Genomic DNA, 15,561 nt, shown 5'->3' on the forward strand with positions numbered 1-15,561 from the left:
ACACTTTAAGATATAGGCATCATCTAGGATTTTTGAAAAGGACTCTACTAGCTAAGGAAATAATTCCCAAAAATTGATAAATGGAATTGCACTCAGCTAAGAAGTTTCTGTACTGCAAGAGAAGCAATCAGCTGAGTCAGGAGATAGTTTCCAGGGCGGGAGGAAGACTGGCTCAACTATACTGCTGACTGGGAGTTAATATCTATACAGAACTTAAAAAGCTAAGCACCTCCAACAAAACAAGAACGCTTTAAATTAAAGCCCCAAATCATCCAAACCAAAGAATGGCATAAATTGAACAAGTGATTCTCAAAGAAGAAGTACAAATGGCCCATAAATATTTTAAGAAACTGTTTGACACCCTCATGCATTAGGGAAAAAGAAAATTGCCTGGAGATCCTAGCTCACTCTAGTCCGAATGACAGTCATGAAGAAATGAGAACAAACACTCACCCCATACCTCGGCTCTTGCGAATAGCGCAACAATTGGTGTATGTGAACGTCCCTATGGTAAGGTAGTTCCTACTTTGTTTCCTTGTCTGCCTTAGTTTGGGATGGCTGGATCCTATGATAGGTCTGTTATATGTTTTTGAGAAACCTCTACAGTTATTTCCATAGGGGCTCCATCAGTTTATATCCCCACTAGCGGTTCATTAGACTCTCTCTCTTTTCCCACTTCCGTGCCAGCACTTGTCATTTATTATGCAGAAGTTGATTTTCTCCTTCCACTATGTGGGTTCTTAGGGTTGAATTCAGGTCAATTCATGCAGAATTGGCAGCAAGCTCCTTAACCTCCTGAGCCATGTCGTCAACCCTGAAGTTTTAACTTTATCAGTCATTATCATTTTCCCTTCCTTTTTGTCCCTCCAGAATATCATGACTCCTCAATTTTCAATTTGATAACCTCCTTTTCTTTCATTGTTACTTACATATGTATGTATGTACAACATAACACAATATAAATACAACCCACTGGAATTGTGTTTTGTTGTTTCTATATATATATATTCAGGGCTGACCAATAAATACAGGACTTATCTTTGGGAGAGATTATTTCTCTCTTTCTCAGCGGTCACTAGCTGCCTATAATTTTTTTGGAACCTGTGGTAGCTTTGCTCCATTCCACATTTGCACATCTATTGATATTGCCATTATTCCTGTCTTATTTATTCAGCCATTCCTAGGGGAAGATTTTCTCACACACACACACACAAAAATGTGGTAATATTCTGGCTCTTATAATCTTTCTAACCTCTCTTCCAGAACATTCCTTGAGCCACAATGGCAGGCACTATGATGTAGATGTACCTGGTGGGGCTGGCTTCTCCATGATCCCTTGACCTCTGCACTGTATCAAGTTACGGTTTTTCTGTTATGGTCTCCACTTGCTGTCAAGAGAGTCTTATTTAGTGAGGAGTGGTAGCTACACGATATGTATAAAGATATGATTTAGAATTTAGTAAGGAAATGTACTGGTCTAGCCAAGTACTGGCAGTACATACTTTTCTAATGCCCATGACCTCACTTGCCCCAGGAAGGTGGCTGGGCTTCCACTTCTAGGCATAATTTTCTTTCTGTTTTTAGGTCAATTCCACAGCTATTGTTTGCTACCAACATTTGGATGCCACTTATTGTACTTTATCTTTTTTAATTAAATAAAAACATTTTTATTCCCGTGTTGGAAATTAAGCCCAGGGGGTTGGTTATACATCCTAGAAGGGTTGGCTCTAACTTGTGCTTGCTTTGGCAGCACATGCACAAAAACCGGAATAGTAAAGAGAATGCTAGCATGGCCCCTATGTAAGAATAATATGCAAATTTGTGAAGCAGTTCATATTTTTTTCTAACAATATTTTTATTGATTATTTGGGAATTTCATATAATACCCCTGATCATACTTGCTCTCCATCCCTTCCAGATCCACCTCCTACTCTTATGACCTGCCCCCCACAAATACACTAAGTCTAATTTGTGTTGCTCATATACTCATTGGAGCATGGTCAAGCTCCCAGCAGCCAGCCCCTTAAAGATAACTGAGTCCATTCCCACCCCTCCCACCCCATCTCAGCCAGAAGCCATCAATTGTGAAGAGCTATGCTTCAGCGTGTTTATCACAAGTTTTAAGGACTCTATTCAATGGGTTCCTGCCTGGACTGTCCCACCCTCCTTTTGGTGGGGGAGAGGTTTCCTCAGAAGCCTTAAATGACTTTCATTCTCAATTTTGAGTCTGCAGTCATTGATATCACTGCAGAAGAAGTATTCCCACCTATGACAATAAGCAGCAGCAAGGATCACAGACATTAACATGGCTTCCAGCAGCAGCACAGACTATGGACAGCAACATGTCATCCAGAAAATGAACCTTTCTTCAACTCGTGTGTATATCTTGCTTTTGCTCAGAGCCAGGGTGATTGTGTGATTGAGCAGCTTGTTGCTGGGTTGGCGGGCAAAGCCCATGTGAGTTCTAGGCTATTGCACACCTCCCTGCTGGTTCTACTGTGCATGTAAGGGTCTGAAAATCACTGAAGGAAGACCCCAGACTCAGATAGTCTGCAAAGACAAACAACATTTATTCTGAAGAAGCATCTAGCATGCGGGGTCAACCATTCTCCAAAATGGTGACCCCAGACAAGAGCACTCAGGCCTTCTTATAGGGAACTGTGGGACTCTCTAGGATTAGGTAATCTAAAATTTCATTGGTGAGTGCTAGGGGGTACCAGGTGGTCAGTGGTTTGCATTCTTATGTCATGAACATTTAACAATAGGATGAGATAGGGCTGCCCAGCACAGATGGCCCATCCTGAGATAAGCTATTTCCCTATTTTTGTGGTTTTCCCCAGGCTGTTCTTTGGGGGGTGGGCTATGACCTTGTTTCTGGATTTTATGGTCTGTTCCTGGAACTGGTACCTTATGGCCTCTTTCCCCACCCCCTGAAATCAGGTCTGATCCTTAAATGGAGACAAATGGGATTTATGTGTCCTTTCAGACAATGACAAGCTCATTTGTCCACCTCATGTGCACCCCCATACCTGCTGCTGATGCCACCAAATCTCTACCTTGGTGAGTCTTCTACCTCTCTCTAGCATATATGCCATTCGTTCACCCATCTTTCCTAACTCTCCATCAAACATTCACCATCAAAGTGGCGTTGCAAATTGCCACGTCGCACACAGTATATATTGCTTTTCCCAAGCAGCTTTATGTACAAATTTTTATTGGAATGAGTCATTGGTCTGATTCAATGAGGTTTCTGTTTTCTAAAGTGCCATAAATACTGTATTATTCTGAGACTCATCTCAAAGGTCTTGCTGTTGTTCAGGGTCAGGCTCATCTTGTGGCTGGGCAGAGGGTTGGAAGGCAGGATCTGCATAAACTCCAGGCAACTGCATACCTCCTTGCCCTCAGTGCCAACAGCCCTGCATGCTCACTGGGCATGCAGGTATCACTTCAGCCCTGAGCTGTCGTCCCCCTTGCAGGGTTAGCACTGCAAGATGCAGCAGCAGTGGCCATATCTCTAGTTGCCCTTCTGGGCTGTGTGGCAAGGTGTACCAATACCACTTGGTATCTTCAGCGAAGAACAGCTTCAGCAAAGCCAAACAATGACCAGTAAAGAATGGCAAGGCATACCAACACCGTCGAGCCTCATCCACTGTCCACTGGGCTAGATTTATATCTTTTCCAAACATCTCATGTTCTCTCAAGCATCTGCACTAGCAAAACATCATAGGCCCCTTTTCTAGGCTGCCTCAAAAACAAACAAACAAACAACCCTGCCACATGTCTGTTCTTAGCAAACCATCCTTCCATGTGTCTGCTTCAACAAAAACATCCTCTCATAAGACAGTTTCCAGAGAAACATCACATGACAAGACTGAGTCTCCAAAGAAACCAGCAATTTCCACGTCACATGGGAACACTTACGTGGAGGTCACTTGACAACTCACAGGCGTTGTTCTCTCCTGCCATGTGGGTTTTGGGAATCAAGCTCCGTTCATCAGGCTTAGCAGTGAGCATCTTTATCTGATTAGCCATCTAACTGGCCCTCCTGCCTTATTTAAAAACTGTTTTTAGGAGACTTTTGGTTGGATTTGAATCCATTGCATATTTTATAATATGCAATCATTCATTGTGCAGTCTAATAATTTATGAAGTGTTAGAAGAGGGGCTATCCAGATTAAAAAGTAGTATACAACCAAAAGGACCAACGAAATTATTATAGACCTCCAAGGCGACCTTTTATACTCCTTCTGGTATTTGGAACCCATGTGCACATTTGTGATAAACTAAGTGCTTTTCTTGAACAATTAAATAATCCAGACACAGCTCATGAAAACTAAATTAGGTGATAATTTTTTAAAAAGATGGATCTGTAAAGAAGTCTAACTTTGCACAAGCTTTTTGAGGAATTAATGTACAAATCAGGAGAACTACAGTCAGTCACATCGGTGGGAAGGAGAAGACCTTGCTTAGCCACTGGTTAAAGAAAAGGAAGGTGACCTGGTAGGATTCTATGGCTGCTTTATCCTTAAGATGGCACTCTAAGCTCATGCTTTTCTTATACAGAAAGAGACACAAAAATAACTGAATTTTACTAATTCCTTATCACATAAACTGGGAAGACTTTTGTGTCCAAAACTTAATGTGTCTATGTTCTTGTATGTATTACATTGTTGTTGTTGTTGTTGTTGTTGTTGGGTATTTTGAGGGCCTCACTTTGTTTTGAGACCAAGTTTTATTTAGCACCGGCCACCTTGAATTTCTTACAGGACCAAGGATGACTTTGAATTTGTGATTCTCTTCAGCCCCACAAGTGTTGGGACAGCAGGAGTGTGTTGCTATGTCTTATCACCTATTACTTTTTGTTATTCTTCATAGTAACTACTTTATCTCTTTTGGCAAAGTAGGAAAAAGATCCAGAGGGTTAAAAAAAAGACTTACTCTCAAGTCCAGTTTGTAAGGAGCCGAGTCAGAATTTGAGTGGAGGCATCCAGAATCCATGAGCAGGGGGCCTAATTTCTGGTATGTGCTATGTCTTTACAGAGATCCACATGCCAGAAATCCAGTCGTATTAGAAAACTTATTAGTTATGAAAACGTATTTTTCCCCAGTTCTGGTTGTATGGGGAAACACAGGGATGAGACATCAAGGAAGCCAAGTCTTATCCCTCCAAGAGTAAGTCACAAAAGCATCCAGACCTCTGGAAAGCTCCACCGTGGATCTCTACTGTCAGACGCCGCTCCTGGGCTTTCCCCTGGAGTCTGAGCACGTGACCACATCGTTTGTCTTGAAATTGTGCTGGCTGTCTCATATCCCATTGTCTTCACTAATCTGTGCATGTCTTTGTAACCTCCATGCTTGCTGAGACGCCCAGAGCACAGGTATCTTAAGCTATCATCTCTGAACTTAGTTCTTCCATCTTAAGCCAGACCTCACATCAGAGGTACTGCGTTTTCCATATCTGTGCAATTCCTCCCCTCTCTACATAAATAATCACCATTGCAGATGGTGAATCATAAGAGGGAAGCCAATCTGCAGGGAAAGCTGTCTCTATTTCAAGAGCTTGGGTGTTTAGGTGCTGCCGAGAACTGGGATAAATGCAGAGACTGGGATTAAATGGTTAAGTAGCACCTAGTAACTGGTGTGCCTCCCTCTTGGGCACTGCTAAACCTGGAGATACTACGGAAGCTGTGCTTACATCTGCCTCTATTTCCATCCACACTGAATATAGTCAAATGCTAAAGGCAACCTGGAGAGGAAAGTGAAGCATGAAACCTGCAAGGAGCACAAATGAGGCAAGGTGAGTCACTCCGCTCACTTTCCACCTCCTTGACTCTAAAACGGACACTAAAAACCCGGCAGTCGTTTCTTAGCAACTGCCAGTAATAATTACCTCTTTCCTTGCTGCCTGAAAAAGATACTCTAAGCCATTGAGCTGTCTCTCCAACCCACTAACCCACTCCTCTCTTTTTTTTCCCTTCCAGACAGGGTCTCCCACTGAACCTAGAGCTCATCGAGTGGCCACCACATCAAGCTTTTTGACAAGGTGCCTGGGGCTCCTAACTGAGGTCCTAATGGTGGCAGGGCACCATTTTGCTGACTGAGCCACCTCCTTAGCCCCATATTGGAGCTATTTGTATAGCCAATAAACCCTAGAAGACGGAAGCTAAGAACCTTCGGCTACTCTATCATCCACATCGCTGATGGAGTTGAGGGAGAAGCTAGCAGGCTGAGGAGGCTGTTTTAGAGAAGGTTAGAACACAGGATGGGCAACAGGCTAGGTTTCAAACCCGGGTCTTGCACTGACTGCTGATCTGGAAAACATTAAATGTCCTTATCTAGAAAATGAACCTGCTGCTAGGATCTACACACGGGTTGTTGTTAGGATTAAATAAGTTAATGCCTATGACGACATCTTTGCCTGTCTCTGGAAACAGTAGGTCTTCAATAAATGTTAGCTGGAATGATTACGGAAGACTTTATGTCACTGTCAAGGATGCCAGAGAAATGCTTTATTCATTTGTCACACAGCACAAATACCTCACTATGAACTCAGATAATTGTGGGTGAAGAGTGTTCGTTCCTTCATTCAGCAAATGTAATATACTTATAGGTGGAACCAATGCTGTGAGGGATTTATGATGCCTAATGTACATCAAAATCCAATTGCACCTCAGTGTCTAATTAATCATAGGAAAAATTTTCATTAATACAATCCTGTCTTATTACATAATGAAGTTAGTTTTCCTCTATAAACCCAGGGATGTTGGTTTTTGTATGGCTGAGTATTTTTATTTTCTAAGTAGTGTGGCATGCAGAGAGGCATGGTGTTCTTCACAGATGGGGCCAGCGGATTTACAGCCTTGCAAAGCTAAGAAGTTGACTTTTACCGCCACTTCAGAGCTATGCAGTCCTAAGTAACTTTCCACCTTCTGATATTCTGTTGTTTCACTTTGTTGTCTTCATGGTGCTTGGGATCAAAGCCCAGGCCTTGCTCTGTTTAGCAAGTGCTCTATCACTGAGCTACATCCGCAGTACTGATGCTTGGCTTTCTCATCTGTGAAAAATGCTACTAACATTTCCATTTCAGGGGTGAGGGAGAGATTAAATTCATTTGCTCATTTGATTTTGTTTCTGGGCACCAAGAACACAAAAGCAACAACAGATTCTGTGTCCTGGTTAGTGATACGGCTCAGTACATGTAGATACTTGCAGATAAACCCGCCAAATCAAGTTCGGTCGTGTGGTAGGTAGAAGGAGAGAGCCTATTCCTTCCCCTTTCCCCATTAATTTGTTTATTTATTCACTTTACAGCCGGATTGCAGCCTCCTCCCTCTTCTCCTCCCAGTCCCATCCTACCATCCTCCTCCTTTATTCCCCTCATGCTTCTTCTCAGAGAAGTGGAGCCCCCCCCCCCCGCCCCCGCGAATACCCACCCACCCTGATATATCATGTCACAGCAGGACTAAATGTATCCTCTCCCACTGAGGACAGACAAAGCAGCCCAGCTATGGGAAAGGGATCTAAGACTCCCAACAGATTCAGAGACAGGCCCCTACTCTGTTAGGGGACCCACATGAAGAACAGAGCTGCAGGTCTGCTACCTGTGTGTAAGGGGCCTAGGCTCAGCCCATTCATATTCTTTGTTTGGTAGTTTAGTCTCTGTGAGCCCCCCGTGGGCCCAGGTTAGTTAACTCTGTAGGTCTTCTTGTGGTGTTCTTGACCTCTCTGGCTCCCTCATTCCTTCCTCTCACTCTTCCACAAGACTTCTCAAGCTCTGCCTGTTGTTTGGCTTTGGGTCTCTGCATCTGTTTCCACCAACTGCTGGATGAGTCTACTCAGAGAACAGACTCTTAAGTGAAAGCCAGAACCACTCCCCAACAAATACATTTAATTTTAAAAGCTAAAAGAAAAGTTGTGTCTTTAGAATTTAATTCCAGAGATAAATTTAGGGAAATTGAGATTATTATGGGAAATAAAATAATCTTTATATATTAATTATTACATGAAAGTATGTAGTAATGTCACTGATAAGGTGACTTAAAACATTTAATTATGGCAGAATAGAGCTTCAAATTAGAATTTGCAATTATATAATGGATATGTTCTGATAAAGACAAATAATGTAGTAATGAGTTAATTGCTAATGAGAGGATTTTTAAATGATCTTTTATTAGGCAATTTTGAAGTTTTAGACAGCTGATTAGCCACACAATTGCACACATATATACAATTCTAAATAAGTCAATAAAAAAACCATAGTTTATCAAATGTGGTTGAACTCATACTACTAAAAATTTCACTAAAAATATTTATGATAAAAATGGGTCAAATTGTTTAACACATTTATAAAAATTGTTGAGTGTATGTGCATAAAAAAATTCAAGCTTGCCTTGTTGAAAAGGTGCATTGCTATTCAGGTGCTCCTGGTGACTGTCCAAGGCAGTAGAAATGGAGAAGAAAAGGTGGCACTGCCCCGTAAGGCAGCATGAATTAGCGCAGACTTATCCTGGGGCTCCATGGGGCGACCTTATTTCCAGAATAATTGTTACCATAAAACACTGCATCCCTTTGGCGGACATTACTGACCTTGCATTACTATTTAAGAAAACTTCTCATTCTTGAAACTCAAAAGGAACACCACCAAGACCTAGTCTCCCAATACATTCACTGAATGCAGGCTTATAAGCACACTCGCTCTGATTGTGCCCTTTATACGTGTACTCTGAAGTGACTGTAACACAGTACATTCTTATTTTAACTGGTACCAAAATTAAGATGAAATGGTTTCTGTAAAACCAGTAGCCTGTACTTCTAGTAACAGTTGTCAGATGTGCTGGGGGGGAAAACAGAGGAGAGCCCTGAGTTAATACATAGAGATAATAGTTTTCAAAAGTAACGAGAGCGGGTCTTCTGAAGTCATTTCAACTTATGCAATAGTCAAGAGCATCCAGTATCCATTTCTTTTGTTTCCTCTTTGACTGAAGAGAGGTACAACTTTTGTCTTCTTGCTCTAAGTTAGATCATTTCTTAATACTCGATTTCATTTAAGTCTTCAGAATATCCTGATGACTGTTCAGTTGTATCTTCCATTCCTGTCAGAAAAGACAGACAATAATTATCATGTCTACAGAAAAGATCATTTAGAATTGTTACAACTTGAGACTATACGATAAAATCCCCTTTCCAACCAAGCTTATGTAATTGGGGAAAACATTACCTGCACACGGCCCTGCCTGAAGTTTAACATCATCAATGGCGATATCACTTCTTATGGACACTCCTCGAGTGGCTTCAAAAATTATCTGAAAAAGAATGAAGTTTGAATGTAGAGACAGAGTCCGAGATGACACAACTGTGTTGACCAGGGGACGATCTTTGTAGGTTTGGAAGCTTTGATAACTGCTTGGCCTAACTTTAAGGAAAAGGACACAAAATTAGAAATTCAAGCCTTGTTCTTACAGTCCCAGCAACCTAGAGGCTAAGGTGAGAAGAATGCTATAAATTTGCGGTAGTATAGAATACTTAGTGAGTTCTAGGGCAGCCTGGTCTATATTCCACGTTTGAGGCCAGCCAGGGAAACATAGTGAGACCCAGTCTCTAAAATAAAATAAAACAAAATAAAATAAATAAAATTAGACAACAATAACTAAAATAAAATTTCAGATTCAAATTAGGTTATACCTAGGTGACTCTTCTGGCCTTTTTAGACAGTTCCCCAGAGATGCTTAACCAGGAATGCTTCCTAGTGACCTGACAAACCCAAGCTACTTAGAACAGTCTATGTCTAGCATCTCCCAGTGTCTTTAGGCTGGACTCTTCAGTTTCTTTAGTCTTCCACTGGATTTACCTTTAGTGCTGGCAGCAGGTGGGGAAGTTTAATAATTAAATTGACCAAAAGATAGAGATTCACTTATGTTCAATACCATAACACCAAAGGCATAGCCTAATGAGATGTGGGCAAGGTGTGCTCTGTTTCATGAGTCTTTGCAGGAAACAATGAATCAAATATTCTTGGTCTAGAAAAATAGATCACCATCTCTAAGGATGTTCCAATAATGGCGAATAAGTGACTGAATCCTCCAGAGAGGTTTGTGGGTAATGACAGCTCTCCAGAAGACATACTTGCTCCATCTATCTGTGTCATTAGATTAGTTTAAGCTTTAGATTAAAGTAAAAGAAAAACCCCTAAGCTAGTTTTAGTAAAGCTACACCAAGTTAAGAATACAAATGGAATTATTAATAAGTTTATGTAATTATCTTGAAATTAATGAAGCTTTAATAATAGACATAATAAAATAAGGTCAAGAAACCTTTCTAAGGACATAACATATAATGGTTAATTTTAAGCAAGAACTTTTCTGGGCTCGGGGCACCAATGTGGCTACAAGGCATTGTTTCTGGGCATGACCGTGGAGGACTTTATGTAAAAGATTGGCTGTTGAAGCAATGGCCCAGATTAGGCCTCACGGCCTTTATTCAGTGTGGGTAGAGGTAGAGGAAGAGTGGGTTCTCTTGCTTTTGGCACTGAGCAGGGATCACCTCTAGCTGCTGGGCACTAAATGCTAGGCTCTGGGGCTTCTGGTCTCCAAGACTCATATCAGCTGAGGCTTCAGGTTTTCCTGAAGGTTGAACCATTATTTCCTGTTTTCAGATATAGACACAGCTGTGCTATAGCTTTCCTGGTTCCCCAGATGGCATGTTACCTGTCATGGAAATTCTTAACCCATTTCTATAGTAAACTCTTCTCTTTCCTTTGGTCTTTCCGACCATCTGCCTGCCCATCCTTCAGAGTTCCATTTCTCTAGATAACTCTAATTTATAGACAACGCTAAGCAAGGATCAAAATCAGTGGCAAGAAAAGGGGGTAAAACGTTCTAGTGCATCTGCATAGAACATTATCTGAGTGCGATTAATAAACACTTCAGTTTTCGGAACACCAGCAATCAATCTGGTTTTAGGATTCAAATTATTAAATAGACAAGATCTGATGGAATGATATTCTGAATAATTTGTGTTTTGGCCAAACTCTGGACTTTATAAACCTATTATGAATTTCCTTAATATCTGAGTGACAGCCATGTGCTATATCTGTGACTTCTCTGTTATTGCTGTAGATATGTGGCAGCAAACCTTTTTTTTTTTTTTTTTTTTTTTGATTCACGTACAAGATTATTCTGGCTTGTCTTTGGGCTTTAAGTCTAACCAACCCTATCCTGTAGCAAAGAATAAACATATTTATGTACAGAACAACTACAATAAATGTAGGATTAAATTAGATATGTGATTGGTTCCCAAACTGCAGGCTAAGACATCCAAGTGTATTTACAAGGATGCTGGAGGATATTTTGAAATTTCAGATAAAATTATTCAACTTTTAGCAATACTGTGGGAACTACTAGTTGAAAGTCATTCAAAGAGCCAACATTAGATGGGCCTATATTCCTTTTGATAACATCATTATATAGTGGAGGTTTTGGTAGCAGCTATAATTAAAAGCAAGTATAATGTAAAACTTTGTACAGAACTTTAATGAAGGTAGTATATGTAGACCGGTCTAACTTTCACAAGATCTGAAACCTTGGCTGGTTTGCACATTACACAGCATATATATATATATATATATATATATGTATATATATATATATATATATATATATACACACACATCTACATGTGAAATGGCTACTAAGTCATTAGGATATACCTTTTCTTAAGTTATTTGGTCCTAAAGACTTAGGAAATAGAGCCGGGCATGGTGGCGCACGCCTTTAATCCCAGCACTTGGGAGGCAGAGGCAGGCGGATTTCTGAGTTCGAGGCCAGCCTGGTCTACAGAGTGAGTTCCAGGACAGCCAGGGCTATACAGAGAAACCCTGTCTCGAAAAACCAAAAAAAAAAAAAAAAAAAAAAAAAAAAAAGACCTAGGAAATAGAACCAATGGGTACTTCTTTTGGTCAAGAAAAAACAGGTCAAAATTACCAAGACTAAGGCAACAAAGTAGAGGTGGGCATGGTGGTTTAATGTTCCCGAACCACAGCATTTGGAAGGCAAAGAAAGGCTCATGAGCCCAGGGTCAGCCTTGGCTGCATCTCGGAAGGGAGACAAAGCAAGATTCTGTAGGCTTCTGATGACTTCTTACGGCTGCTTCCTAACCAGCCTGGTGCTCTTACCAGGACCAGAGTTCGAGGGCCCAAGTATCCCGCCTCCTCTAGTGCTGTGCTCTCCACGTAGCTGCTAGAGCTACTGCTGAGAAGCAGATCGTTACCTTAAATCCACCTGCCAGGTTCCCACTGCTTCTGGAATAATTTCAAAACGCTTACCATGTCCTGTGAAGCTTTCTAAAAGTATCCCAGTACTGGGGCATATGATCACATGCCAGGAAGCAGGAGTGGGTGGGTTGGGGATCAGGGTAGGGGGTGGGTATGGGGGCTTTCTGGATAGCATTTGAAATGTAAATGAAGAAAATACCTAATAAAAAAAAGTATCCCAGTACTCTGTTGGCTTTATCACCTAATCATATCTCTCTCTCTCTCTCTCTCTCTCTCTCTCTCTCTCTCTCTCTCTCGCGTTCCCTCCAATTAATATTATTTTTATTAGGCAAACCATCCTTCTATATCTTTAAAGGTTCAACATGACATTTCAATATATGTTAATAATACACAAAGATTAAATCAGGCAGATCATTGTTTGGTTCATCATTTTCTGATGATGATAAATTTAAAATCTACTTGCCTAGTCATTTTGGAATATATAATACATTGTTATTGACTGGAGTCACTCTGTTGTACAATAGGTCTTTTTGTCTAGCTAAAACATCATGGGCTTTGACCAACAACTTATTATTCCATCACTTCCCTTGTCACATCCAGGTTAGCTATCCTTTAGTCAACTCTGTTACTGTCCATTCAAAAGGATTTATTTCTATTGGCATTGGCATTGTATTATCTAATTTTAGCTTAAATAAATACATAAATAAATAAATTAAAGTTTTTCATTTATGTGTACGTGTGTAAGTCTATGTGTGTGTCTGTGTGCATGCACATATGGAAGCTAGGAGAGGGTGTCAGATCCTGGAAGTGGAGTTGCAGGATGTGTAGAACCACCCAACAAGGGTGCTGGAAGCAGACTCACGTTCTTTGGAAGACATAAAGTGCTCTTCACTGCTGAGGCATCTCTCCAGCCCCCAGCTTAGAGTTTAGTGTGTTTTTTTTTTTTTTAAATCACTCTCCTACAAGAACATAAACTCAAAAAAAAAAAAAAAGACTGCCACATTATATTTATTGCAGAAATTTGGCATATATTACATGCCTGAGGTCAATTGATATTTATTAAAATGAGGTATCTTATACAAAACCACAAGAACTCAATCTGGATGCCTGATACAGCTATTGAGAATGTCAGTCTGCCACGGAGGTGAGAACTAGATTCCAGGGAAACCTGAGAAGAAGATGTGGTTTTTAAAAACAGTGAGACATTTTAAAATCGTTTGGTACATTGAAATTTATAAAAAACCTTTTCACACACACATACACAATCTCATTTAATGCCAGCTTTGACTCTGCTGGTGACAGCATGATGGGAATTATTTACCCGTTTTGAAGATTTAGAAACTATCCCAACACAGATAAGGCTTGTCCAAGGTCACTTGATGCTTGTGACCTTAAGGGAATAAGGAGAATCTGGAAGTTGTTCTGCGGGGCAGCGGACAGTGTAGAACTGTGGTTATGGAAACGGGCTTTGGTACTGGGCAGACAGGGGTGTGAGTTCTCTACCAGCATCAACTTTTCTCTATCTATAAGGGACTATGGCATTAATTGGAACAACGTATATACAGCTCTTAGCAGTCTAAGTACCCACTGCATAACAGATGGCCAGGCTATGCACATGACTGTGTCTGTATTTTATTAAACAGTAGAATGTAGCCTAGTTCCCCTACAGTTATGTGGGATTCCTGCAGTGAGCACTAGGAACAGCTGAAGAAAATGATCACCTGTTCCATTATCAGCCAAAGGGGCGGTCTACTCCAGAGTGTTCCTTCTAGACTGTGAACTGAAAGTCTCTATAAAGTGTTTCACACTCTTTGAACTACAACATTCCAAAATGGCAGCTCGGAGGCTTTGCTGTGGGCTATGTTTAAAAGTTCTTCAAGGAGCTGGAGAGATGGCTCAGCGGTTAAGAGCACTGACTGCTCTTCCGAAGGTCCTGAGTTCAAATCCCAGCAACCATATGGTGGCTCACAACCATCTGTAATGAGATCTGACTCCCTCTTATGGAGTGTCTGAAGACAGCTACAGTGTACTTACATATAATAAATAAATAAATCTTTTTAAAAAAAAGTTCTTCAAGCTGTGTGTGGTGGTAGAATCCCAGCAATAGGAATTTAAGAAGGAGACCCTGAGCTGGAGACTAATTTAGGTTTAGGCTACATAACTAGACTTCTTGAAACAAAAACAGAACCAGTTTCCAAGATCATCTACCCAGCAAACATAGCATATTTTTTTTAAAGACCCTTATATATTGATTCTTGGATTTTTAAAGAGAATTTGTGTATCACTCTCATTTGAGAATACATACTGACCTGAGAGTATATAGCTCAGTGATGGAACACTTGCCTGGCATGCATGAGGCAATACACACAATTGTCTATACTGTAAATTGTGTGTGTGTGTGTGTGTGCACGCGCGCGCATGTGCGTAGGCATGTGCACACACCCATGCATGCACGTGTGTGTCAATGCTTGGATGCCACTTCCAAAGAATTAGATTCATTTAAGTCTGGAGATTTTCTATTTTTAGCTTGTATCAGAATCATTTGGGTTTATTAAAAATAAATTTCTGGGACGCCAAAGCCCTCCCATGTTTCTGGTTTAGCATTCTGAGGTGGATCCCGAGAATTAACATTTTGGGTGAACTTATTTTTCAGGTATTTTTGATGCTGCTGGTACCTGGACCATCCCTTGAGGTCCATTTGATGAAGAGTCTGACTTCCCTGGAGCCTAACAAGATTGATCTGCCATCTCTGGATGATGCTCAACTATGGTAGTAAGTTTTCATCTGGCCCATGTACCTTCTGTAACAGTCATAAAAAAAATCTTCATGGAGCAATCTGCCATTCTCTAATACATCTCCAAACAGTTATATGTGCTTGGCTGGCGGACCATCCTAGACAGAAGAGCGTCTTCCTCCTGTCATTTATTGCCCATTAATGTAGAAGCTTGAGTGGCAATTTATCCAGCCATTTGAGTTGTGATATCTTCACTTTAGATCTTTAGAAAATCAGTTTGTGTTGTAGAATGGTGAGAAAAAAATAAAAGTTTGTATTTTGAATACCTCTTCCCGGGAAGATCTGAGCTTCTACCAGGCAGCCAGCCAGAGGTTAAAGCTGCCTGGGCCTAGGGAGTTTACCACCCAGAAGCAAAGCTGCAGAAGAAGTTGGAGCGTTAATTGGAGGGCATGCTCACACCAGAATTTTACAGAGTGGTTTTGAAAATAGTTAGGAGTCTGAAGGTTGCCACCTCAGAGCAACCTTTGGTGGCTGTGTGAAACCCTTGGCTATCCTGTGC

The 15,561-nt window shown here is 40.9% G+C and overlaps 1 protein-coding gene, 1 long non-coding RNA gene and 1 other non-coding gene across 4 annotated transcripts in view; 2 read left to right on the forward strand and 1 right to left on the reverse strand.

Annotated features, from left to right (window-relative positions):
* Positions 1-1,734: 1,734 nt before the first annotated feature.
* Positions 1,735-1,841, forward strand: Gm24263. Its single transcript, XR_003952969.1, has one exon. It is a non-coding gene; the product is annotated as a U6 spliceosomal RNA (small nuclear RNA).
* A 3,494-nt stretch (positions 1,842-5,335) lies between these two features.
* Gm41821 lies at positions 5,336-15,060 on the forward strand. The gene is made up of 3 exons (XR_877770.2): positions 5,336-5,797; positions 5,982-6,249; positions 14,922-15,060. It is a non-coding gene; the product is annotated as a predicted gene, 41821 (long non-coding RNA).
* Mamdc2 (MAM domain containing 2) overlaps positions 8,015-15,561 on the reverse strand; it is a 145,889-nt gene continuing 138,342 nt past the window's right edge. Inside the window, exons 13-14 of one of the 2 annotated variants that reach the window (NM_174857.3) lie at positions 9,218-9,302; positions 8,015-9,092 (exon numbers count right to left, since the gene is read on the reverse strand). In NM_174857.3, coding sequence (NP_777282.1) covers positions 9,028-9,092; positions 9,218-9,302 — 150 coding nt within the window. In that variant the 3' untranslated portion in view covers positions 8,015-9,027. The remainder of the gene's footprint in view (positions 9,093-9,217; positions 9,303-15,561) is intronic. The other variant, XR_003952820.1, reaches the window with a different exon arrangement.

This window comes from Mus musculus, chromosome 19 (assembly GCF_000001635.26).
Source record: "Mus musculus strain C57BL/6J chromosome 19, GRCm38.p6 C57BL/6J".
NCBI lineage: Eukaryota > Metazoa > Chordata > Mammalia > Rodentia > Muridae > Mus > Mus musculus.